Source organism: Penicillium concentricum (genome assembly GCF_028827145.1).
Source record: "Penicillium concentricum strain IBT 3081 chromosome Unknown utg000004l_segment0_segment0, whole genome shotgun sequence".
Taxonomy (NCBI): domain Eukaryota; kingdom Fungi; phylum Ascomycota; class Eurotiomycetes; order Eurotiales; family Aspergillaceae; genus Penicillium; species Penicillium concentricum.
The window spans coordinates 2,578,366-2,600,298 of record NW_026622757.1 but is presented as its reverse complement, the minus strand read 5'-3'; the positions used below and the strand labels follow the sequence as shown (position 1 = coordinate 2,600,298).

General features: G+C 47.9%; 12 protein-coding genes across 12 annotated transcripts; 7 read left to right on the top strand and 5 right to left on the bottom strand.

Annotated features, from left to right (window-relative positions):
* Window positions 1–68: 68 nt before the first annotated feature.
* On the top strand, window positions 69–1,644 carry N7517_009948 (U2 snRNP complex subunit CUS2; the record flags this gene model as incomplete). Its single annotated transcript, XM_056727671.1, has 6 exons — window positions 69–209; window positions 299–406; window positions 480–883; window positions 938–1,055; window positions 1,119–1,274; window positions 1,327–1,644. The coding sequence occupies 6 exons, from the start codon at window positions 69–71 to the stop codon at window positions 1,642–1,644; spliced, it is 1,245 nt and encodes a 414-aa protein (XP_056576243.1).
* Window positions 1,645–2,100: 456 nt separating this feature from the next.
* Window positions 2,101–4,013, top strand: N7517_009947 (tubulin beta chain). The gene is made up of 8 exons (XM_056727670.1): window positions 2,101–2,125; window positions 2,222–2,245; window positions 2,314–2,339; window positions 2,404–2,445; window positions 2,501–2,555; window positions 2,625–3,080; window positions 3,132–3,826; window positions 3,891–4,013. The coding sequence occupies exons 1-8, from the start codon at window positions 2,114–2,116 to the stop codon at window positions 3,922–3,924; spliced, it is 1,344 nt and encodes a 447-aa protein (XP_056576242.1). The 5' UTR covers window positions 2,101–2,113; the 3' UTR covers window positions 3,925–4,013.
* A 337-nt stretch (window positions 4,014–4,350) lies between these two features.
* N7517_009946 (uncharacterized protein) lies at window positions 4,351–5,743 on the bottom strand (the record flags this gene model as incomplete). Its single annotated transcript, XM_056727669.1, has 3 exons — window positions 4,351–4,750; window positions 4,807–5,393; window positions 5,474–5,743. 3 exons carry the CDS (start codon window positions 5,741–5,743, stop codon window positions 4,351–4,353), a joined length of 1,257 nt encoding a protein of 418 aa, XP_056576241.1.
* Window positions 5,744–6,428: 685 nt separating this feature from the next.
* Window positions 6,429–8,171, bottom strand: N7517_009945 (purine-cytosine permease family protein; the record flags this gene model as incomplete). The annotated part of the gene is made up of 4 exons (XM_056727668.1): window positions 6,429–6,563; window positions 6,619–7,381; window positions 7,434–7,657; window positions 7,743–8,171. 4 exons carry the CDS (start codon window positions 8,169–8,171, stop codon window positions 6,429–6,431), a joined length of 1,551 nt encoding a protein of 516 aa, XP_056576240.1.
* A 2,789-nt stretch (window positions 8,172–10,960) lies between these two features.
* On the top strand, window positions 10,961–11,179 carry N7517_009944 (uncharacterized protein; the record flags this gene model as incomplete). Its single annotated transcript, XM_056727667.1, has 1 exon — window positions 10,961–11,179. The coding sequence occupies one exon, from the start codon at window positions 10,961–10,963 to the stop codon at window positions 11,177–11,179; it is 219 nt and encodes a 72-aa protein (XP_056576239.1).
* Window positions 11,180–11,864: 685 nt separating this feature from the next.
* N7517_009943 (uncharacterized protein) lies at window positions 11,865–12,473 on the top strand (the record flags this gene model as incomplete). The annotated part of the gene is made up of 1 exon (XM_056727666.1): window positions 11,865–12,473. The coding sequence occupies one exon, from the start codon at window positions 11,865–11,867 to the stop codon at window positions 12,471–12,473; it is 609 nt and encodes a 202-aa protein (XP_056576238.1).
* A 201-nt stretch (window positions 12,474–12,674) lies between these two features.
* On the top strand, window positions 12,675–14,072 carry N7517_009942 (uncharacterized protein; the record flags this gene model as incomplete). Its single annotated transcript, XM_056727665.1, has 2 exons — window positions 12,675–12,857; window positions 12,915–14,072. 2 exons carry the CDS (start codon window positions 12,675–12,677, stop codon window positions 14,070–14,072), a joined length of 1,341 nt encoding a protein of 446 aa, XP_056576237.1.
* A 284-nt stretch (window positions 14,073–14,356) lies between these two features.
* N7517_009941 (GNAT family N-acetyltransferase) lies at window positions 14,357–15,112 on the bottom strand (the record flags this gene model as incomplete). Its single annotated transcript, XM_056727664.1, has 1 exon — window positions 14,357–15,112. One exon carries the CDS (start codon window positions 15,110–15,112, stop codon window positions 14,357–14,359), a length of 756 nt encoding a protein of 251 aa, XP_056576236.1.
* A 399-nt stretch (window positions 15,113–15,511) lies between these two features.
* Window positions 15,512–16,256, top strand: N7517_009940 (uncharacterized protein; the record flags this gene model as incomplete). Its single annotated transcript, XM_056727663.1, has 2 exons — window positions 15,512–15,861; window positions 16,022–16,256. The coding sequence occupies 2 exons, from the start codon at window positions 15,512–15,514 to the stop codon at window positions 16,254–16,256; spliced, it is 585 nt and encodes a 194-aa protein (XP_056576235.1).
* Window positions 16,257–17,680: 1,424 nt separating this feature from the next.
* Window positions 17,681–18,148, bottom strand: N7517_009939 (BTB/POZ domain-containing protein; the record flags this gene model as incomplete). The annotated part of the gene is made up of 2 exons (XM_056727662.1): window positions 17,681–17,853; window positions 17,890–18,148. The coding sequence occupies 2 exons, from the start codon at window positions 18,146–18,148 to the stop codon at window positions 17,681–17,683; spliced, it is 432 nt and encodes a 143-aa protein (XP_056576234.1).
* A 781-nt stretch (window positions 18,149–18,929) lies between these two features.
* Window positions 18,930–20,891, top strand: N7517_009938 (uncharacterized protein; the record flags this gene model as incomplete). The annotated part of the gene is made up of 1 exon (XM_056727661.1): window positions 18,930–20,891. One exon carries the CDS (start codon window positions 18,930–18,932, stop codon window positions 20,889–20,891), a length of 1,962 nt encoding a protein of 653 aa, XP_056576233.1.
* Window positions 20,892–21,451: 560 nt separating this feature from the next.
* Window positions 21,452–21,892, bottom strand: N7517_009937 (uncharacterized protein; the record flags this gene model as incomplete). Its single annotated transcript, XM_056727660.1, has 1 exon — window positions 21,452–21,892. One exon carries the CDS (start codon window positions 21,890–21,892, stop codon window positions 21,452–21,454), a length of 441 nt encoding a protein of 146 aa, XP_056576232.1.
* Window positions 21,893–21,933: the final 41 nt, after the last annotated feature.

Sequence of the window (21,933 nt, the reverse complement as noted above, 5' to 3'; positions counted from 1 at the left end):
TATCCTCTCTTTCTTTCATCCATCTGATCTGTCTTTCAAGCAATTTGTCCGACAGTTGTTTTGTCAGAATGGACTTTCCGACCGACGTGGCGGAGTTTGATAACGACCCGCGCATTTCGTTCTCCAAGCTAGACAACAGCTTCTTACTCGAGACAAATGATGGTCGCGAGTTCCTGTTCAACAATATTCTGAAGAGATGGGTCGAAACGGTGAGTGACATGTACCGGCACGCTTGCCCTTTGCGATAGGCTGTCCACTGCAGGTCGACAATCCCAGCTAACCTGACTTGTAACTCTAGATCGACGAGGCGCTCATCCGCAAGCAGCAAGGGTACGGGTCCGATGATGGTGATGCTGAGATCGTTCATCCACGCGATCGTAAGAAGCGAAAGAGCTCGCATGACGAGGTAAGTGATCCGGTGGTCTGTGGAAGCTTGATAGCATTGATAATTGACTGTCTTCTCTTCTTTCGCCCTCTAGACCGATGAGCCCAAGGTCAAGAAGCCTCGTGTGAACACCGCTGTGTGGGTTACCAAGATCCCTACCGATGCCGAGCTATCGGAAATCCAAGAATTGTTTGTGAAGTATGGAATTCTTGCGGAGGAGCTTGACACTGGAAAGCCGCGAATTAAGATGTACACCGACGAGAATGGCAACTTCAACGGCGAGGCTTTGGTCGTGTACTTCCGGCCGGAGTCAGTCAACCTTGCGATTCAGTGTCTCGATGAGACAGACTTCCGAATGGGTACCCGTAACCCATCTGGACCGATGCGTGTTCAGGCAGCCGACTTTTCGTACAAGCGTGAAAAAGATGTGCAGCCGAAGGTTACCATGACCATGAAGGAAAAGAAGAAGCTTAAGGAGCGAGCGGAGCGATTGAATAAGTGCGTTTGTACATCATGGCGGCGGAGTGTCTCTTGCTAACTCGATTGTGATAGAAAACTTTCCGACTGGGGAGATGATGAAGCCGAGCAGACTATGAAGGCGATGAAGGCTGCCGAAGAGGCGAGGAGACATGTGATCTTGAAACCCATGTTTACACTGAAGGAACTGGAGGTATGACCCTCCTCTGAGGTTGCCTTGGACGATTATGGACACGCGGCTGACGTGTAATTACAGGACGATCCGCTCGCCAGTATTGAGATTCAACAGGACATCCGCAGCGAGTGCTCTAAGATTGGCGAGGTGACCAAAGTGGTGGTCTGGGACGGAGAGAGTGAAGGTGTCGTTACTGTCCGATTTGTGTCATCAGCTGATGCACGTCGCTGTGTTCAGGTAGGCCTCACAGTTTGATTCCATGTGATGACAGCTACTGATGATCTTTTAGACCATGAACGGGCGCTTCTTTGCGGGCAATACTGTTGTTGCTTACATCTGGGATGGCGAAGAGAAATTCAATAAGTACAACCGCCGACGAGACGCAGAGGGCAAGATGGTGGACCCTCTGGATGCCGATAACGAGGAGAATGAGCGCCTTGAACGGTACGGAGATTGGCTGGAAAGCGCCGAGAACCAGCCCGACAAGACCAAGACCGATGAGGTTAACACCAATGACAACGCCGACAATACCGAAACGGATAAGAACAACGAAGGCAACACCGACAAGGATGAGACCGACAAGAGCCAGGAAAGTGGCAAGAACTAGTCCAACTGCACAGAAAACGTCGAGAACAACCCACCGAAAGAAACCAAAACGATGGGAACTACCTAGGTATGTACCAAATGAACGAATCTCAAACGGCGAGAGCTACTAAAGGGCGAGTACTTCTATGTGAATGGAAAGCACCTAATTGAATGAATACCCAACATGTATGATTAGTTTTCCAATTGAAATGATTGAAACATTGTATAGTAGTAGTAGTAGTAGTAGTAGTAGTAGTAGTAGTAGAGCCGTATATCACGCGCCAAAGAAACGTAAAATGTGGTTCGTACCTCCCCGAGTCCCGTGATGCGGCTATACCCAATCGGGCCTCTCCCCCTGAAGTTCAACTGTTGACTTGTTGATCCCACACACACCGCTCAACTGGCCCTCTCGCCTTTCTCTTCTTCCCCATCCTCCCTGACTTTGTCACCGGTTCTCCTTTTTTTCTCCATCTCTTTCTAATACCTTCAAAATGCGTGAGATTGTATGTTATTCCCCTCCAGACGCGTCTTTTGTTTTCATACGGCCCCTGAACCATGACCCCACTCTAAACAGAGATCTTTTGCTAACCCATCTCTAGGTTCACCTCCAAACCGGCCAGTGTGTAAGTTCGATACGGAACATTCTTAGATTCTTCAATTCGTGGGACTAAATTGGAATTGGGTTATATAGGGTAACCAAATTGGTGCCGCTTTCTGGTACGTGCCGAGCTTTTTTTTCCCGCGTTGGGTATCAATTGACAAGTTGCTAACTGGATTACAGGCAAACCATTTCTGGCGAGCACGGTCTCGATGGTGATGGACAGTAAGTTAGCTGTGATGGGATTTCTCCAGTGATCATACGACTGATATCTTGTTAGGTACAATGGTACCTCCGACCTCCAGCTCGAGCGTATGAACGTCTACTTCAACCATGTGAGTACAACGATTGGGAACCGGATAATCGTGCATCATCTGATCGGATCTTTTTCTTTGATAATCTAGGCCAGCGGTGACAAGTACGTTCCCCGTGCCGTTTTGGTCGATTTGGAGCCCGGTACCATGGACGCTGTCCGCTCCGGTCCCTTCGGCAAGCTTTTCCGCCCCGACAACTTCGTCTTCGGTCAGTCCGGTGCTGGTAACAACTGGGCTAAGGGTCACTACACCGAGGGTGCCGAGCTCGTTGACCAGGTCCTCGATGTCGTCCGTCGTGAGGCCGAGGGATGCGACTGCCTTCAGGGTTTCCAGATCACCCACTCCCTGGGTGGTGGTACCGGTGCCGGTATGGGTACACTCTTGATCTCCAAGATCCGTGAGGAGTTCCCCGACCGTATGATGGCCACCTTCTCCGTCGTCCCCTCCCCCAAGGTCTCCGACACCGTTGTTGAGCCTTACAACGCCACCCTCTCCGTTCACCAGCTTGTTGAGCACTCCGACGAGACCTTCTGTATCGATAACGAGGTATGAAACGTGTGGGAGCAGACTGACGTGAATAATACTAACAATTCCTAGGCTCTCTACGATATTTGCATGCGTACCCTCAAGCTCTCCCAGCCCTCCTACGGTGACCTTAACCACCTCGTCTCCGCCGTCATGTCCGGTGTGACCACCTCCCTCCGTTTCCCCGGTCAGCTCAACTCCGATCTCCGCAAGCTCGCCGTCAACATGGTTCCCTTCCCTCGTCTGCACTTCTTCATGGTCGGCTTCGCTCCCCTGACCAGCCGTGGCGGCCAGTCTTACCGCCAGGTCAGCGTCCCCGAGTTGACCCAGCAGATGTTCGACCCCAAGAACATGATGGCTGCTTCCGACTTCCGTAACGGCCGTTACCTCACTTGCTCCGCTTTGTTCCGCGGTAAGATCTCCATGAAGGAGGTTGAGGACCAGATGCGCAACATCCAGAACAAGAACCAGAGCTACTTCGTTGAGTGGATCCCCAACAACGTCCAGACCGCTCTGTGCTCCGTTCCCCCCCGTGGCCTCAAGATGTCTTCCACCTTCGTCGGTAACTCCACCTCCATCCAGGAGCTCTTCAAGCGTGTCGGTGACCAGTTCACTGCCATGTTCCGTCGCAAGGCTTTCTTGCATTGGTACACTGGTGAGGGTATGGACGAGATGGAGTTCACTGAGGCTGAGAGCAACATGAACGATCTTGTCTCCGAGTACCAGCAGTACCAGGAGGCCTCCATCTCCGAGGGCGAGGAGGAGTAGTAAGGATTCCCCACACCCACCCGGCCTTCGAATACGACTAACGAATTTTCTCCCTATTTTTAGCCTCGCTGAGGACATTGTTGATGAAGAGGTTTAAGTAAATCTCCTTTGAGATTTGTTCAAAGTAATACCCTTGTCAAGCCTACATTCTCTACCATTCGGACCGGCTTTGCGGGCGCAGGCCCCCGAACCCAATTTGTTTGAGCGCTCCTAATTTACACCCTTTTTTGTCTATTTTCCTGCTCGGCTTGGGGTGATTTGTTCGAACCCCTCCAGATTAGCACATAGTGGAAAAGAAAGTGACGAAATGACTTATCATGGCCTTTTAAATTGTGTTAATTGTAGTATTGAATGTCAAGCTTGGTGCCACATGTTTATATGGGCTAGTGCCCTTGACTTGTGGCTTCAAATGCTTGAAGGTCATGACAATCTCACTTAGTATAACATGATAACTTCCCCGTTGGATCAAATAACGCTATGTCCATTTCTTCATCTCCGACCCAATCCCCCGTGTTTTTACGGCTCAATGGAAAGGACATTTCCCAGTTCGATACCCCTTGAACTCCAAAAGAGTTTCATCCAACTGCTTCTTCCCTTTGCCCTCGAAATACTTCGGTCCAACATCCGGAATGTTATATCCAGTGGGATAATACTTATCCCCCTCATCACCAGGCACAGGCTTCCCTAGAGCCCAAGTCAACCATGCCGTCGGGCCCCAGCGGTTCCAAAACGTGGGCTTGACATAGTACGGCGCGGCATCCCACTTTCTAAGGAAGAAGCGGTTATTTTGATCCGGTTCCTCAGTGAACGAGGCGTATCGCATGAAGTACGGCCGTGGCAGAGATAGGTAGCGCAGGAATAGCCTGCGGGTCGTGAGAACGACCGAGAAGAGTACTGCACAGAATGCGGAGGGGGCGTCGTACCTGTTTCGTGTGTTAGTGGAATGGTCGAATATCGCGTATACAGCGTTTCAACTTACAACATCGCCTTCCTAAGCCTATCATCCATCATGAACGAAACAAACTGCAACCCAAACGGATGTAACATCTTAGGCAGCATATAAACCAACACAGGAGTAGTCCCATCCGCCACCTCACGATTCTTAGCATGAGGCACCATAGACTTCTCCTCATACTCCACACTCCAAGCACCGATCTCCTCGAGCCACTGAATCCCATCCCGGAACCCAGTCTTACCAGACGGCAACTTCTCAAAGCTAACATCAAGCGCATCACCCGCGCTTTTCCAGAAAGTACCGATAGCACAGCGCTCCAGGTCACTCAGCTGGCGCCATTCATATCGATTGATGAACCGAATCGGCTCGAGCGCAAACAGCGCAAGCGTATACAGCATATCGTCATCGAGGATTTTACCGGAGGCCCTGTATCCGCTGTGTAGGTAGCGCGTCCGGGCGAGACCGAGGTATGCGCGTTCGGAAGTGGGGTTGTTGCCGACCATTTCTTGTACGAGGACGCTGGTATCTGTATACCGCTTCAGGGAGGTTTCTGGGGCGGAGAATTCGCTTGTTTTTGCAAGGAGGGTGGATATTGAGGGGATGCCGTAGGTCTTTTGAGTGAGTATTGGTTAGCAAATGTATATAGATTGATAGGACGTGACTTGATTGTATGTGAGATAGTGTTTCATACCCGGAATAAGGCAAATTGCAAGCTCTTGATGAAAATGAATGGGAATTCTAGTTGCGCGACTTGTTTTTGGATTTGGAAGGCTTCTTCGTCGGTCATTTTGGACAGCGACTCGCGTGTTGGGTAGTCATATTGCTTGTGGAGGTTGCGCAGGCGCTGGAATCGTAGGCTTGTTGTTACTACTGGCCAGGCGACAAGGAGGCCTATGGCGTAGGGGAGTAGTTGAGTCATACCCCCTCCTGGTAGGGAAGTCCAGGTGTCGGTGTAATTCATATTGGAATTCATCTTGACATGATAGATTTAGGGGGAGATCCACAGGGTTTAAATAAGAATGTGGTGACCCACGGCACAGGTCTATTTAGCTCCACAAGGGTTATGAACATCACATAATGTATCACATAATGTATCTAGTTATGCGCTTTGTTCACTCTACTGTGCAATTTACATATCACCCCGCAATTTACTTGTAGATCTATAATTAAGACAACTCTGACTATTTAGAGAATACAATTGGAGGAATTTAAACGCGGGGTACTCCGAAATACCGAGCCTCGGGGGCTAGATATGAGAATGTCTGCGTGCACAAGAGCTACCCCAACACACAGGTATGTATGCTGTATATATCATAATATGTACGGAGTACTACAAGCTCTACATGTATATTCATGTAGATTTGAGGCACCGGGGTACTCGGTTGTGCGATATGCACATGCATGCGATCACGCCTCATAAGCCCTAAGTTTATTCTTAACCCGACGAATCATAGACCTAGGATATAAACATTGAAATTATTTTAATTATAGGTCCAGCCTGATACGATCACATCGGGTCTTTATAGTTCCCACGCTATCGGTATATACTCTCTGGTTTATGTTGAGGGGAGATAAAATGTTCTGCTTCCACACTTCCTGATCATTATGCCAACGCGTAAAAAAAAAAAAAAAAGAGTGGCACACCACTAGCGACCAATGAATTTGAGCTCTAATGCCCGTAACGGTGGGAAAAACATCGCAGTGAAGCCCGCACCCAACCAGAGACCCAGATCAGCTCCGCCAGCCATCTGCGCAATGGGGCCGATGTAATACCCTTGAGACTAATTCGAAGTATTAGCAAGACGTGATCAATTGGATTTCGAGCATCAGTCTTACCATGCCGACAATTGCACCAGCCCAGCCAATAAGGAAAGCAACTGCCGCTGCAATCCCCAAAGGCAATTTATCGCGACAGTTCCACTGAGACCAGTCATAGCCTCTATTCCGGCGGAAAATTGTGTGCTCTTCGAAGACAATCACAACGAACATCATAACCCAGTATCCGATCAAAGGCAGGAAGGACTTGAAGACCTCGTACAGCCGGTCCCGGCCTCCCATCGCGCATGCAGCATAGATTACCGTAGCGAGAGTCGTGAAGACCGGTCGGGGAACCTTTCCAAACATCCCGCCGATCATCTGGAAATTCATTCCCATAGAGTATGCCCCGGGAGTGTTATTGGCAACCAAGGCGAGGACATTGATAACCGCACAGAATTTCCCAAATCCTCCGAGACCATCATATGCTGTCATCAGCACGCCTCCGGGAGTGGTGCCGTACTTGGTTGCGTGATGTGCCGAGCTAGCAATGACGGTTCCAAGACCGATACCCATAAGGAGAACAACTGACATGCCATTCGTGGCGGCGAAGACTGTGACCAGGAATGTGCGGGAGCTCTTCATCTGCGGCGGGAGGTAAACATAGTAATCGGCGGCGAGCGGGGCCCAAGCGAGGGCAATGGACAATGCCAGGGAGAAAAAGGTGAGTCTTTTAGCAATCAAGCTCTCTGGCGACATTGGTGTCTGAATGTTGAAATCGAAATGAGGCCCTGCGGAACCAATCATCACGCATATCACCAGCAGCTGTGGCAACCAGGCAACTCTGATATCAATTAGAATTTGCATTCAAAGTGTTCTGTGCTGATAATGCTTACCGCTCATATAATTGGAAGATTTTCATGCCAAATATGGCCATAGCCCAGCTGGCAACGGCGACAATGATGATGCCCACTATCACGGAGAGACGACCACCAGAGACCACAGACAAAATCTGGCCACCGACCACGCTGTTTACCATGCTATACCCGATATTGGTGAAAAGGTTCAGGATAATGCAAGCTTTGCTGGGATAGTAGCCCATGAAATATCGGGCCACAATCTATCAAATCCATGAGCATTCGTTCGCTCTCTTCATATTATCTTCCTCTCCTGCAAAAATCACCCAAGTTTCGATACAGACATACCAAAGTTCGATTTCCACTTCTCGGTCCCCATATACTTATAAATCCAACAGTGCAATTGCCGGCTAAACATCCAAATACAGCACAGAGGGCCGCATCCCTGAAGCTGAGGCCTAACACGAGTGTACCCATTGATCCAACAATGATGTTATTTGTAGCCAATGTCATGCTAAACCACATTAGCAGCATATGTAGTATGGTTGAAGGTGTTATTAGCTCTCGATTTTCGATAGCAATAGGCTCGATGCCACGGCTCTCCACATTTTTCAAGCTCGCAATCCATCGTTGACATCTTGTTTGCGGCACGGGGTCGGGCTTTGCGAGGTCTGTATCGTTGGAGGAGCTATTAGAAGCGCTTTTGTCGAGGTGAAACTGACTCGAACTCTCAAGAGTAGGCGAGTTATGGGCTTTTTCGACATCTTCGGGCTTCATTCTCAGGTATTTCGGATGACGATTGAGTGGAGTATGCGGGATTAAGCTGTCCGTAAACAGAAGCTTTCAATCCTAGTCCACCAATAGACAAATAAATACCGAGGAGTCTAGCGTATAGATTGGATGTCGTAGATCCGCAGTTATACAACAGTTACAAAAGGAGAGCGATATGAGCCGTTCGTATGAAACATGACGGACAGGGGGAGCTATGGTATGATAGATATAAGAGAAAAAGCACTCAGGGCCAGTGCACCATTGTTAGGCAGTCGAGCCCTGACATCACCCTGTCTACCCAGTGAGACGGTGTAACGGCCCCAGGGGAGACTGGATACAGACGCATTCCTCAGCAATCAAGGCACCACCCGAGCAGCTCGCTGACGGCGTCCAATGATGAGCACTGGAATTGCACCACTGCAATACAGCTGTGAAAGAACAGGCTCTGCAAATCCTAGAACATTGATTGCATCGTGGAGAGAAAATAAGCTATCAAGCCTTATCCCGGTATACAAGTGGGGGGAGGAGCTTCATCCTGCAATATTGACCCATCCACCAGGACACCCACCCACACACATATTCGGTGGGTCTGTAACCACCTCATGATACCATCCAGGGAAGGGATAAGCCCATGACAGCCACAGCATAAAAGATAAAAGTCCGCCGATCCCTGTGATCCGCGATACATTTCCGTATGGGGTAAGTGGCATACTGGAAAGCTCCGAATATGCATGTACTGGAATGCTGCAGATGCAAGGAGTATGTATTAGCTCACGATCCTATACGATGCTCAGATTTTGGGAAGGAGGATAATGATCAGCCCGAAGCTCCGTTGAGCAAATTCCACGAGAAATGTATTTTAGTCTCCTGTGATTGATGCGGGACGAATATTTCCCCGAGTATTTTTTGTGATGATTCGCTCTAGCTCTGGGGAAAGAAAGTCTGAGGGAAGGGGTGCTTTTAAATAGCTCTAATCAATGTTTACTTTTATTAAGCCATTCATAATATAGCTAGGTTACTATATATACTATATATCGAGAGTTTCTCGAGGGCTGTTCGGTTGTCCTCGGCATCGTTGTATAGCCTATTTGGGCACGAGTTGATTGGTACATCGTACAGGGGGTACTATGGAGGCTTGAATGGTGTTACATGCTCTTTGCCGGAGCAAATTCCCCTTCATCCCGACTTCTTTCATTGTCTTTTGTGCTCGGAAGACTTGTATGAAGAATCCCGAGTTATGTGATATTACGTAGCTCGAATCTCTAGCCCATATCATTTCCTACAAATCTAGCCAAGCTTTCCTTCCATCTCTTCTGATCCACAAGCCGGAATCCGCGATGGTGATCTGTGAAGGCAAACTCTGCTAGCTTGTCCTTTAGGCGTTGGCGAAATGTGGTAGAAAAATAATGGCCATTAAGAATGGGTGAATTTTCCATGAGATTAGGGTTTATTGATTATATGGCGCGGTATACCCAGTATACATGCACCACAATATATTCTATAATGGCTGTCTGCCAGGGGCTTTACAATCTGAGCTGCTATTATGGCTGTATTTAGACTCAGAATTCCCAAGCAACTGTCAGAGCAGAGAGTTACAGCTATTTGTATGGCTCTTCTAGTTTATGGGTACGTTCTAGACTTTGATCGCACCGCACCCATAGTTTTGCGTACTTCAGAATAAGCGACAGTGGTTGATCACTATGTGATTTGTTTTCTTTCACTTGCTTCCGGGACTCTAGGCCTGAGGCGACATGCAAATGAATAATGCAGCCTTAAAATATAGACGCAGTTTGTTATACTGATTCTAGAACAGTGACATATTTGATGGATATAAATACCATAGATCCCCAAGCATCAAGCTCCGTTTATTCATCACTCAACTTCTTCAACACTTGTGAAATCTCACAGCTACTTGACTAAGTCAAGACATCTCGCATCATGACTTCCACCATGAATATAGACCCTTTTTCTTTTTACGCCTCTCTATAGTTATGGCGTATTATAAATCATCAACTAATTATAGCACGGAATCTGCCCGGTAAGCCTATACAATGAAGCTTTATAAATCTATTTATCACCACATTCAGGGTGGTTTCCAAACTACTATACATTAACCATATATTAACTCTACTACCTATTATATGTTGTTAGTCTTTTCACTCTTCTCGCTTTTCTCTCACTTTTCCCTCACAACCCTTACGACGAAAGCATATGTCTTTCAATATATGACCTGCAGTAGTAATCCTACTCGAGCTTTCCTATTACAGATGTTGATATCTCACACGGTCACATGATCTCGTTTGTCCCATTAGTAGGCTTCATAGCCTAATCCTGTATTCTCCCTACTACATAGCTTTCATACAATATCATGATTGTGCTTTCATGATCTATCTACTCTCGTAGACTCGAACGGCAGAATTCGATAACCGAAATTTTCAGGCTAGACTAAAATGAGTGCATGCGACCCTGAACGCTATAACCTCTGCCCCTTTGTACTCAGCACTACCCTATATTGGGCCGAAGAGATTCAAATAAAGCGGAAGAAAGGGAGTGAAAAATGAAGAAAATATCGCAGTTGGTCGAGTGTTTTCGGACACAAAATTGCCAGTAAAGAACAGTTAAAACACTGAGAGCTGTTCCTGTCACTCGATGTTTTGTCTATCCCTCTTCACTCTTCTACTCTTTTTCTTCACTGTGACTCGTGTTAAACCCATCCTCTCACCCTGCTCTCGTCATCAAAATTCTCAATTCTTAAGGAGTCCAAGCCACCGCATAACCACCTGCGAGAGATCAAAATGCACGACTGCCTTATTGAAGTGACCCGTCTCGAAGACGGCGAGTCAGCTGTCTTCTGGCTTGGAAACTACATTGATAGTAAAACCCACATTATTCCGGACGGAACATTTGACTCATACATGCTGGATTACGACAAATTTGAAAAAGATCTGTATGAGCACCTCGGCTACGATTCCCTCGAAGATGAGATCCGTTGGGACCACAGGTCCCCTTCCTAGTCGCGTGCAAACCCGGATGACCCTCATGCCTTTGCTATTCGAAGCTATAATACGTGGGTGGCCGCTCTTCTGGCCATGCAACATGCTTCGTCAGGCCAGGCCAACTTGGGCTCTCACCATACCTCGACTACTACTTCTCTGATGATGACCGCACACTTTGCTATCGTATAAAATAAGTAAGTAACTCCTCTCGGGCTTCATCGAAGAGCGTGTCAGCTAATTATTGACTTCGATACAAAGATGCAGATTCACAAAGCAACGACTAGTGAGCCTGAATGGGTGGCGAAGAGATCGTTGCACGACGGAAATTTCTTTTCAAACATAGCAGCAAGCGATAGAATTGTGCCTTTCGTGGTTACCTGCGATGGGAGAAGTGTGGCATAATGTACCTTGCACCGGTGCATGCATGGTCACGGCGAAGAGAAAGCTAAGGGAGATATCTAGCTATTTCGAAACCATGAAATGAAAATCAGGGTTTATCAATACTATCTCTCCTTTGTAACATTAGTGTGCTCTACCCAAGGTGCCAGATGTGTTTGACCCGTAATTTGACGCCCATCGTTCCCATCTGGTTTGTTTTTACTGTTCCCCAATCCGACCTTTACCTGCTTGCCCACCCTGTTTGTCCCTTCTCTAGTCAAACTTACGTCAACCTCACGATATCTTCATTGATACCGAGCCTACAATGGCATCCGACGACCCTCGCGATTCCCAACCGACCGTCTTTCGGCCCACAGTCCGCGATGGCATGATCGTCGTGCGCCGACCTGCGAACAATAACGACACGGCTATTTTCTGGGCTGGCACCTACTTCGTTCTTCTAAATGGAGCCAATGAGGCCGTCGCCATGGACTACCCTGCGTTCCTTGCCGACCTGGAAGCCCTCCTTCAGTACGACCCAGAACTGGATGAGATCCAATTCCATATACCCTCCCAATACCGACGCGTTCCTTTGGCCCCTGACTTGCGTGGCACAAACAATATCCAAGGCTTACAGCCCGAGGTAGGCATTGTTCGTACCTACAACCAGTGGCTTATAGCCTTGGCGGCGATGCAAAACTCTCATCTGATGCGGGAATCGAGCATTGAATGCGTGCTCCGGAATGGGCTTGTGACTAGCTCTGTTCGCCACAGTGTTCCACCTGTGGCTGCGGCGCAGTTTTTCATTGTGCGAATTGCAGGTATCGTGTCTTCAGTCCCCCCATCTGATACTACAGTCTTTGTCTCTGATAACTATATTTTAGACGCGGAAGATTGGAACCAGGAGGGAGATGATAACAGTGTTCAAACTTAAGACCGAGGCTATACCAGATGGACTCGAGGAAATGGAGGTATCAAATCAGAGAATATCCAAAGGGAGAACGGGAATATAAGAGGGCAGACGTCGGTGAACGGCGAAGTCGGACTTGACATCCTCCGCCCCACATATGAGAACGAGAATACAAATATCCAACTTTCATCTCATATTTCCCAGTAACCTGCTACATATTTCAAAATGGCCTCCATAATCCCCTCCCAGGAAGACCTACAGAAATTCTACATCGGCAAAGGCATCAGCGATGTACCCAAACCAGCCGCCGTCCTCGATGTAGCAATAATCCGACGACACTGCGAGACAATGCTACGCACAATCAAAACACTCGATGTCGGATTCAGAGTTCATGTCAAGTCTCACAAGGTAAGAGGAGCTGAATACCAAATTCTTTTCCAATTACACTCAACTTATGAACACCAGACACCCGAGATCGCCAAGCTCCAAGTCGGAGATAGTACCGAGGCCAATTTCATAGCCTCCACGGTTTTGGAGATCGAGATGATGATCCCTCTACTACAGGAGCTGAAACAAAAAGGTCGCAAAATTAACATTCTCTACGGCATCCCCCTCGTCCCATCACAGGTTCCACTGCTAGCCAAGGCAGCCCGCGAGCTAGGCGAGAATAGCATCACTGTGATGATCGACCATCCAGACCAACTCTCCTACCTGGAGAAACTATCTTCTTTGTCAGGACATCCAGCTTGTGTCTTTGTCAAGGTCGACACGGGCTACCACCGCGCTGGCTTACCGCCCGTATCCCTCAACAAGAACGGGTTGCTTGAGAAACTTTCCTCCGCCGAGGAAACAGGTGGGGCAAGACTCCTCGGTTTGTATTCACACAGCAGTCTGAGTTATAGCGGGACAACTCCAGAGCAAGCGATGGGGCATTTGATCAGCGAGATCCGCGGATGCAAAGATGCTTTGGAGAGAAACTTGCATCTACTACCCAAAAGGGAACTGGTCATTAGTGTGGGTGCTACGCCGCAGGTAGTCTCGTCCCAGAACTTGTTGGGTGAAGACTCTCCTTATACGGAAGCGCGAGAGCTCAGGACATTACTTCGCGAGACAAATGTCGAGCTACATGCTGGCGTCTATCCCATCCTGGATATGCAGCAGTTATCTACACATGCTAGTGCATGTTCTGGGTTTTTGGAGGACGAAATTGCTATCTCAGTGCTCACCGAAGTGTGCAGCGTTTATAACGATGGAGAGCGTGAAAAGCCCGAGGCGCTCCTGGCTGCAGGGACGCTCGCACTGGGCCGGGAGCCGTGTCCGAGTTACTCGGGCTGGGGGGTTGTTTCTTCCTGGCGATTGGATGGAGTTGACAAAACTTCATCGGAGAGATTGGTGGTTGAGAGGATCAGCCAGGAGCATGCAATTGTGACTTGGGAGAATGAGTCCCAGACGAAGATTCCCCTACGCATTGGACAAGTGGTTAAAGTACACCCTAATCATGCTTGTGTCACCGGTGCCTTTTATGGATGGTATTTCGTTGTCGATTCGGATCAAGACAGCGAGGCTACTCGTATTGTGGATGTTTGGGTTCGGGCGAGGGGGTGTGGTATGAGGGCCTGGTAGAGTACGCCTGCAGTTTCGGATATCTTTCGTTATGAACTAGTGTCGTCGCAGTGCATACCTACATAGTGATCGCTATGCATTGCAATAACTAGTGTTTAATTGAAGAATGAGCAAATTAACATCCACCTTCGCATAAGGGAATCTGATTGCCCGTTTCCTTATAATTTTGAGCTCTCGGTGAGCCATATATCTCCATAAAGCTGTGAATACGTGCTTGGAAATCGGCAACACAAAGCAAACATCAACATCATGAGAATCTTTGTCAACAAGTTATACAAACTGAATCAACCCCGAGGGAGTCGTTTCATGTACCGAAATACATAATGCCCCCATGTCCTATTATCGCCACTACTGAGTGGCGTAGGCGCATACTGATCCAAGTCGACATCAAGCGTTCCTATGACCTCGAACCCAGACTTTTGGTACATCTGCCAAGCACCCTCTGATGAATGTACCCATATAAAGACGTTTGCCTTATCTGCTTTCTCTATACCCCATTTCAGGAGGGCAGATCCGAAACCTCGGGACTGCCACTTGGGTGCCACAGAGAGCGAGCTGACAAACATGCATCTGATGCCGTCGGGCATAAGCCGATCCATCCAGTTTTTGAGATCCGCGCCGGTCAACGCTTCGAGCTGCTTGATTGGATCATCTTCCACCGACGCCCTTCCTATCTCTTCTGGGGGAGTGTTGTCCTTCTCCTCTGCCTTGTCGGCCTTGCAGGGCTGAAGAGTATGAGGCTTAGACGTGGTTGCAATATTAGGCTGCATCTCTGAGATCTCGGTATGACTGAAACCTCGAAACCCCCAGGATATCCAGCCGGCGATCTCCCCGGATTCCTCGTCGATCAGTTTCAGGATGATTGTGTTGGGGGATGCGATTTGTTGAGGAATACTGGTTTTCATTGACTGCTCCAGATTGTACGGGTTCTTCCCTAGGGCTTTCAGTTGTGTATTACGGTCATTGTGGAAAGAGTCGCCGCAAATCTTTGCAAGGGCACAGGCGTCAAAATTACAGGCTGGCTGGATAGAGAATGTCATTATGTCTGTTGTTAGCGAAAGGCAGAGATAGAGGGGAAGAGAATAAAGTACGAAATTGTTTGGCCCCAGGCACCCACTAGTGGCCTAGGGCACCCAGAGAACTATAGTTAAGATGGCTCTGTATTCATCGATTTCTTATAATAGTAGACTACTAAGGAATTTTATGTAGTTAGCTATACTGCATTTCAGCCTGGTATAGGTTGTACCAAGTGAGTATTCCATTGATAATCGGGAATTCTTCAAAGAGCAAGAAAAAAAGCAGGAAGAAATAAAAAGGGATGATAGATGCAGATACAAGCTTTGTTGCCCATTTCGGCGTTTACTAAGCTAGGCTTAAAAGACGGTGTGCGAAGGAACTCCACCCCTTCGAGAGCCAGTTCCTTCTCTACAGCTAACACCATGGCCGCTCATCACGCGAGTCGGGTTAAAATCCCTCCTGCGATTCTAGAAAACAAACTCTCGTTGGCCCGCCGGCTACCGGAACTTAGCGAGCCACAGTTGCGAGAATGCCTTGATCACACTATCCGTGATAATTGTGATATCCGTCATTTCTATGATGTTATGCTTAATGCTATCAGCTCAAATAAGGTGTACCTCGTGAAGGAGCTACTCCGATATAAATTACCTATATCGCCAATCTATATACTCGAAGCTATCAACGCTAAGGCGAAAGATATCCTAGCAAGCTTCTTCGATAACGGCTGGGATATTAACACCCTAATGAGTGGAATGGAACCTCCCATTCTTACGTGAGGAACCCTTTCACCCTTCTTATAAGATCTTCCTAGCTAACATTTTATCTAGTAATGCTCTTGAGGACTGAGAGATAATAATATGGCTCCTTAATCGTGGCGCAGATCCTGATACACGATATGATATCGATGCTATCCCGCTATCCTATGCTATTAGATACGCTGATTTATTAACCGTTAGTCTTCTCTTATACCGTAGTGGGGATATTAGAATAGGCCAGCTTATCTATAATGCGATTCATCGCAAGTCCGACACCCTTAAAGTGGTCGAAATTCTTATCAATCGAGGTGCCCCTTTCAATTCTCTTTTGTACCAGGACCATCAGTATTCTCAAAACATGTTTCCTTTTATGACCAAAACTCCTCTACACACCGTAGTAGCTCTCTCTTGAGATGACGTTATTCGTTATCTAATTCACAGAGGTGCAAGTGTCAAAATCGAAGATTGCAGGGGCCAAACAGCCGTACAGTCCGCAGATAAAGAGACTAGAATACTGATCATGCAAGAGATTCAGAACAACAGCACGTTGCATGGAAGTGCTCGCTGTCACAAGCACTATTCCTACGCTAATGTACGGGCGACTAAGTCTACCACCAGGGCACAACTCTCCCATTGGATAATATGCTAGTAGTAATTTAGTAATCCACCCTCACTTCTAGCCCTGTCAGAGCAACTAGGAACTTAATTTGTATTTGCATCTAGATCTCACACGATTGTTAATGGGTTTATCTTTTGGTCACATTGATTGCAACTTAGGTCTTTCGCAGATACTCTCGCCCTAAGCTCATATTGGACGGACCATCGATTATGTCCACTGCAGTCGTGTATCTCTGGCCAAATGAAAGAGGCAGTGCGGTTGGAAGCTAATAGCTAGTGGAAGCAGAAGGGACAGAGTAATTAGAAAAGACCGAGGACGATATCGTTTCTTTTATTCCGGTGACATTGGAGGTTGCTCACGCGACAATGTATGGGGCTACGTTGCTCACATCTCCATGGTAATAGAAAGAAAGATGAGCACTGATTTTATTCCTTAGTTCAGCTAGTTATTAAGTCGCAGCGAGGAAGGTAGCAAGAAGGCAAGTAAATAGCAATTTGATAGTAAGAAAAGGATCAAGATCACAAAATGTAAGCAGTTAGAGCCAGAGGTGCTTCACAACAGATAGAACAAATAAAATACGACAAATTGATCATGAACCCAGCATCGAAAGGTAAGTGAGGCCTAATGAAGGGGATATAAGGATAAGCCTCCTACCTCCTTAAGCATTGCACGAACACTTGTTTCAAGCGCCTCCAGTTCAATTTCCAGTGGACATGAACGTCCAGCTTCACAGTTGTGTTTCAAATTTTGCTTGGCATTGGATATGTGCAAGACGTGACTTGAGGCGTCTACTGCCGGTGGATATGGCCAAGCTCTGGCCCTCCGTAAAGCCACGAAGTACTCCGATACCCTGTGATCGCTGGTGCAATATTTGGGAGACAGATTGACATTGCTGCAATGATGACACTTCTTTGCTGGCATTGGATGTGCTCTTCCGCACTCCATGCAGACCTTTCCTTGCATATTGTAGCATGTTTGAGAAGTTGTTCAACAGATTGAACCCTGCGGTGCATCTCATCGAGTATTGCTTCGACATTCTCCGTCAAATCGCCTGCTGCTTATTAGATGATATTTCATGATTTCTTTGGAAAAGAAAACTTACTTATGAGGGGATCGGGTATCCTGTTCAATATTTGACAATCCTCCCACTCGATAGCGAATCTAGGAGATAGATCCACCTGAGCTTGCAGAGTGAGTTCATCGAAGCTCTCCGGACTTCAGAGTAGATGAGCAGCAACAATCAGATGACCGAATTCTTCCGTTGATGGAGTAACATCAAAATTATGAATCCAGGTTGACACCCACGGGCGAAGTGCCTTCACGCAGTCGTACTTGTCGCCGTGGATGGTGAGGTTGGCAATACATTCAGTATCTCTGCCAGGCACTTCTTCTGGCTCCTAAAAATGGAGTATAGCAAGTAATGCACTCATCATAGCCGGGTCATCGTCGTGCAAATGGAGCTCGGGGCAGGTACAGGTCGCCATTTGCGTTCCTTCGTAGAAATTTGGCCCGAATAGTTTCGCAAATACCGGGGAAGCAAGACTGAGTACCTTAGATGATACAAGAAAGCGTCTTGTATCATCTGGAGATTCACCCTCGGAAACAATGATAACGTCGCCATCTGGGTCAAATCGTTCAATGCCGGGACCAAGTTCTTGAATGTCTGCTGGTTCTTTGCTCGACATTTGGACCCTTGTTTGAGAAACTTCGTAAGGGGGAGGGAGCGCGAGTCAATATGAAGGAGAAATTTTGATAGGTGATGCACGTACTGCGTGAGGAAGGAGCAAGAAGTGATCAAGAAAGTAATGAAGATGAGGACCTACTGTAATGAAGCTCTTTATATAGCTCCATAAGAAAAAAGAACAAAGGCCTGAAACCCAAAACAAGGGCCAAACATAAATCTGACATGGTATAAGACTATTGTCTCTTATTTTTGTAGAAAAAGCCTCTGCATTTGCATAACGGCAGAGGGAAACCTAACCAAATAGGGAAAACCTCAACCAAGACAAAGTATCATATATCAAACATCAACATCCAGATCCGCATCCCCACCCGCGGCAAATTCTATGATAGTAGCAAGAGGGTTATAGAATTCCGACGTTTTCTCAACTTGATTTCCACCTTCCCTTGCTATCGCAGAGGCGACAAAGACGACAGAGAGGATAGCGAAAAGCTTCATGTTGAGGGATGTTTTCAAGGCGATGAATAGTAATAAAAGATTTCGGAAAGAGTATCATTGAGTACGTATTACCACGTGCTACATTACACCCAGTCCGGCTTGATGCATTCGGATGATCTTCTTCAGGTCCCGAAATGGCCCTGTAGATCGACTCTAAAGGATGACTCAGCGGCTTTGACCGCGGCGCGGGGAGATAAAAAAAAAGCGATAACATTCCCCACAATATATCGAATGTCCCTCATTTCACGATTTGAACGCTCGTTTTGCGCTTTTCATTTTGATCTAGCATGACAATCCGCAATCCTCTTCCACTCTCTGAGGAGTGGAAGGATCCCGACGAATATGTCCAGGCCCTCCTCTCCTTTGCAACTGAATCGGTCATGTTCATGAATGTCTGCGGTGGCGTGCATATCCTCGATTTCTTGACGCGCGATCCCGATCTTTACGCCTCATTACTGCCAGAAGACTGGCGATCATTCTTTGACAATCACGATATTCACAGCATCTTGGAACTGCTCCTACGAGAGGACATTAGCCCGCTGTGCGAACCCGAAACAAACGCAGCCTCCGAGAATGGCAGGACTTGGAACGGAGGTGCATTTCCGCCTGCGAGCCTCCTGGAGTATATTCGGAACATTCGACGACTGAGCTTCCGCCGCGAGTTCACCACACCGGAGAAGAGCGAACCTCTCCCGAGACATATTGCTGTCGGCATGAACAAGAAGAAGAAGCACGAGGTAGAACAATTCTCTCGTTATGTCGCGTCTTTGTCGGAGACGGTCAACGAGAGTCGTGGGGAGCCATTATCTCACATTGTCGATTTTGGATCGGGACAAAACTACCTGGGGCGCATGCTGGCAAGCTCGCCATATCATAAACATATCATTGCCATTGAGCGAAAGCACCAATACATAAGCGGTGCTAACCGTATGGATGTCCATGCTCGACTGGCCGCGGAAGAAAAGAAAAAGACAATCCATAATGCAAAGCTAAACAAACTGAAAAGGCAATGCATCGACTGTACCGACACCCCAGAACTAACCCCAGACCTGGCCACTTCGAAAAAGCCTGAAGTTCCTGACTCGGAGGTGGGAGCACCACTGGAGCTGAACGACGCAGTGTCAGAGGAGCCTGCTGGGCAGGATGAAGATACCACGACCTCTCACATGCTAGGCGAGATGACCCTAGAAGCCGATGATGTGCTCGGCTCAACGTCCAAAAAACCACACCAGCCACACACACCAAAGCCACGACCGGAGGTCGATACCCGAGGCACAGTCAGCTACATCGAACATAATATCCAAGATGGCTACCTGGAACCGATCATCGAGCACGTCGTCGACCCAAAGACGTCAGTTGAAACCCGGACCAGCACAGAAGAAGTCATTAAACCCGAAGAAAAGAAAATGAGTGACGCCCGGGTGATGGTCGTCTCTCTGCATTCATGCGGAAACCTCGTTCACCACGGAGTCAGATCACTAGTGCTCAACCCTTCCGTTGTAGCAATCGCCATGATCGGTTGCTGCTACAACCTTTTGACAGAACGATTGGGCCCAGCAACATACAAAATCCCCATCCTTCGATCCGCCCACCCGCGCCTCAAACGAACCGGATCTTCATGGGACCCGCACGGATTCCCAATGTCCAAGCTCTATGAAAACTACCAGGCAAAGACTACAACAGGCTTCAAGCTCAACATCACAGCCCGCTCAATGGCAGTCCAAGCGCCCCACAACTGGGGCCGCGCCGACAGCGAAGGTTTTTTCACGCGCCACTTCTACCGCGCTTTGCTGCAGCGTGTTCTTCTAGATCGTGGCATTATTCCTAAGCCGGACGTCCCCGATGACCTCTACAAAGACCACGCAGATGATCCCGACTCCGGGGGTATCGCACTGATCGTGGGATCTCTGCGCAAGACCGCATTCGAGTCTTTCCCTGCGTATGTGCGTGCCGCAACGGTCAAATTGAGCCGCGATCCGACCCGCGGCGAGTTGATCAAAGAGCGCATCTGTACCATGTCTGAAGAGGAGTTGCAGCGCTATGAAGCAGATTACTTGCACACGCGCAAGAATCTCAGTATTGTGTGGAGTCTGATGGCGTTCAGTTCTCAGGTTGTTGAGGCTGCTATTGTGGTTGATCGCTGGCAGTTCTTGCGCGAACATGACTCCGTCAAGGAGTGTTGGGTTGAGCCGGTCTTTGAGTATGGCCAGAGTCCGCGCAACCTGGCTGTTATTGGAATCAAGAAATGAGTTCTGTTATGGTTTGGTTTTCGGTTGCATTTAGATACAGTGGGGAGTTTGTGCTTTGGGGCTTGAGGCATTTTGTGGGTTCTGGGGAGTCTCAGTACATAGCTGGTTTACATTTGAACATGGATGCATAGAACGTGGGGATCAAGAACATATCCCTTGGACTGTGGAGAGGCTGCTACAATGCTTTTTTTTTAGATATCTGCCTGGGTGGTTATGATTATACATGAATGTAACCTGTCGCCGACTGCATATATGCATTTCAAAACTTGGTGCGGGCTATGTCCTGCCATTTTCCGCCTATGTATCAATAAACCTCACACCGACATCGGAGCCTGAGAAAGAAGCATCTACCTCGGTACTTGCCTTCAGCCTTGAGCTTCTGACGCGAGATGGCTAAATTATTCTATCTGGGTACGCACACACATAAGAGGTTTGAATAGAATGTCATTAGATTCACAAGATGATTTCGTACAAATACTATTATCTTCTCTTTACCAATATCCCAACCATTCTGTGCCTATACTCTCTAGGTCATCAAAACATAAGACATAACGTATGTATCAAAAGGCAGTCCACTTCGTTCCACAAGCTGCTGCAACTTCTCGCGCCGGTCTACCAATCATCCCCTTCCAGAATTCAGAAGTACCAGAAGGAACGAGCTCTTCAATCTCCAAAGATAGCAAAGCATCAAAAGTCCAGTCTTGACACCGGCCAATGGAATCTCTCGGGGCTGGCACCTTTTCAATAACTTTAATCACGTCGTGTCGTTGTTGAGACGTGAGATCGGCAATCTTGCACATCCCCACTGCCGCCTTATCGATGATCTTCGTCGCGTACCGAGGCGCAAATCCGTACCACAGCCTGTCCGAATCGATGACCTCGACTTGGAGGAGATCGCCGAATTCCAGATTCCCGGGTTTGTTGATCATGAACCCCCAGTGGGATCGGTGTGTGGGGCTATCGCCGGGCCCGAAGACTTCTATTGAGAGGTTGTAGGTCATGTTCTATACGGTCAGTCCGAGTTGGTTTTCATGCACTGTGA

Excerpts from the sequence above, each read along its gene's own strand:
- N7517_009947 (XM_056727670.1), top strand. Across the intron at positions 2,556-2,624 it reads TGAACGTCTACTTCAACCAT|GCCAGCGGTGACAAGTACGT; the intron begins GTGAGTACAACG and ends TTGATAATCTAG. Across the intron at positions 3,081-3,131 it reads CCTTCTGTATCGATAACGAG|GCTCTCTACGATATTTGCAT; the intron begins GTATGAAACGTG and ends AACAATTCCTAG.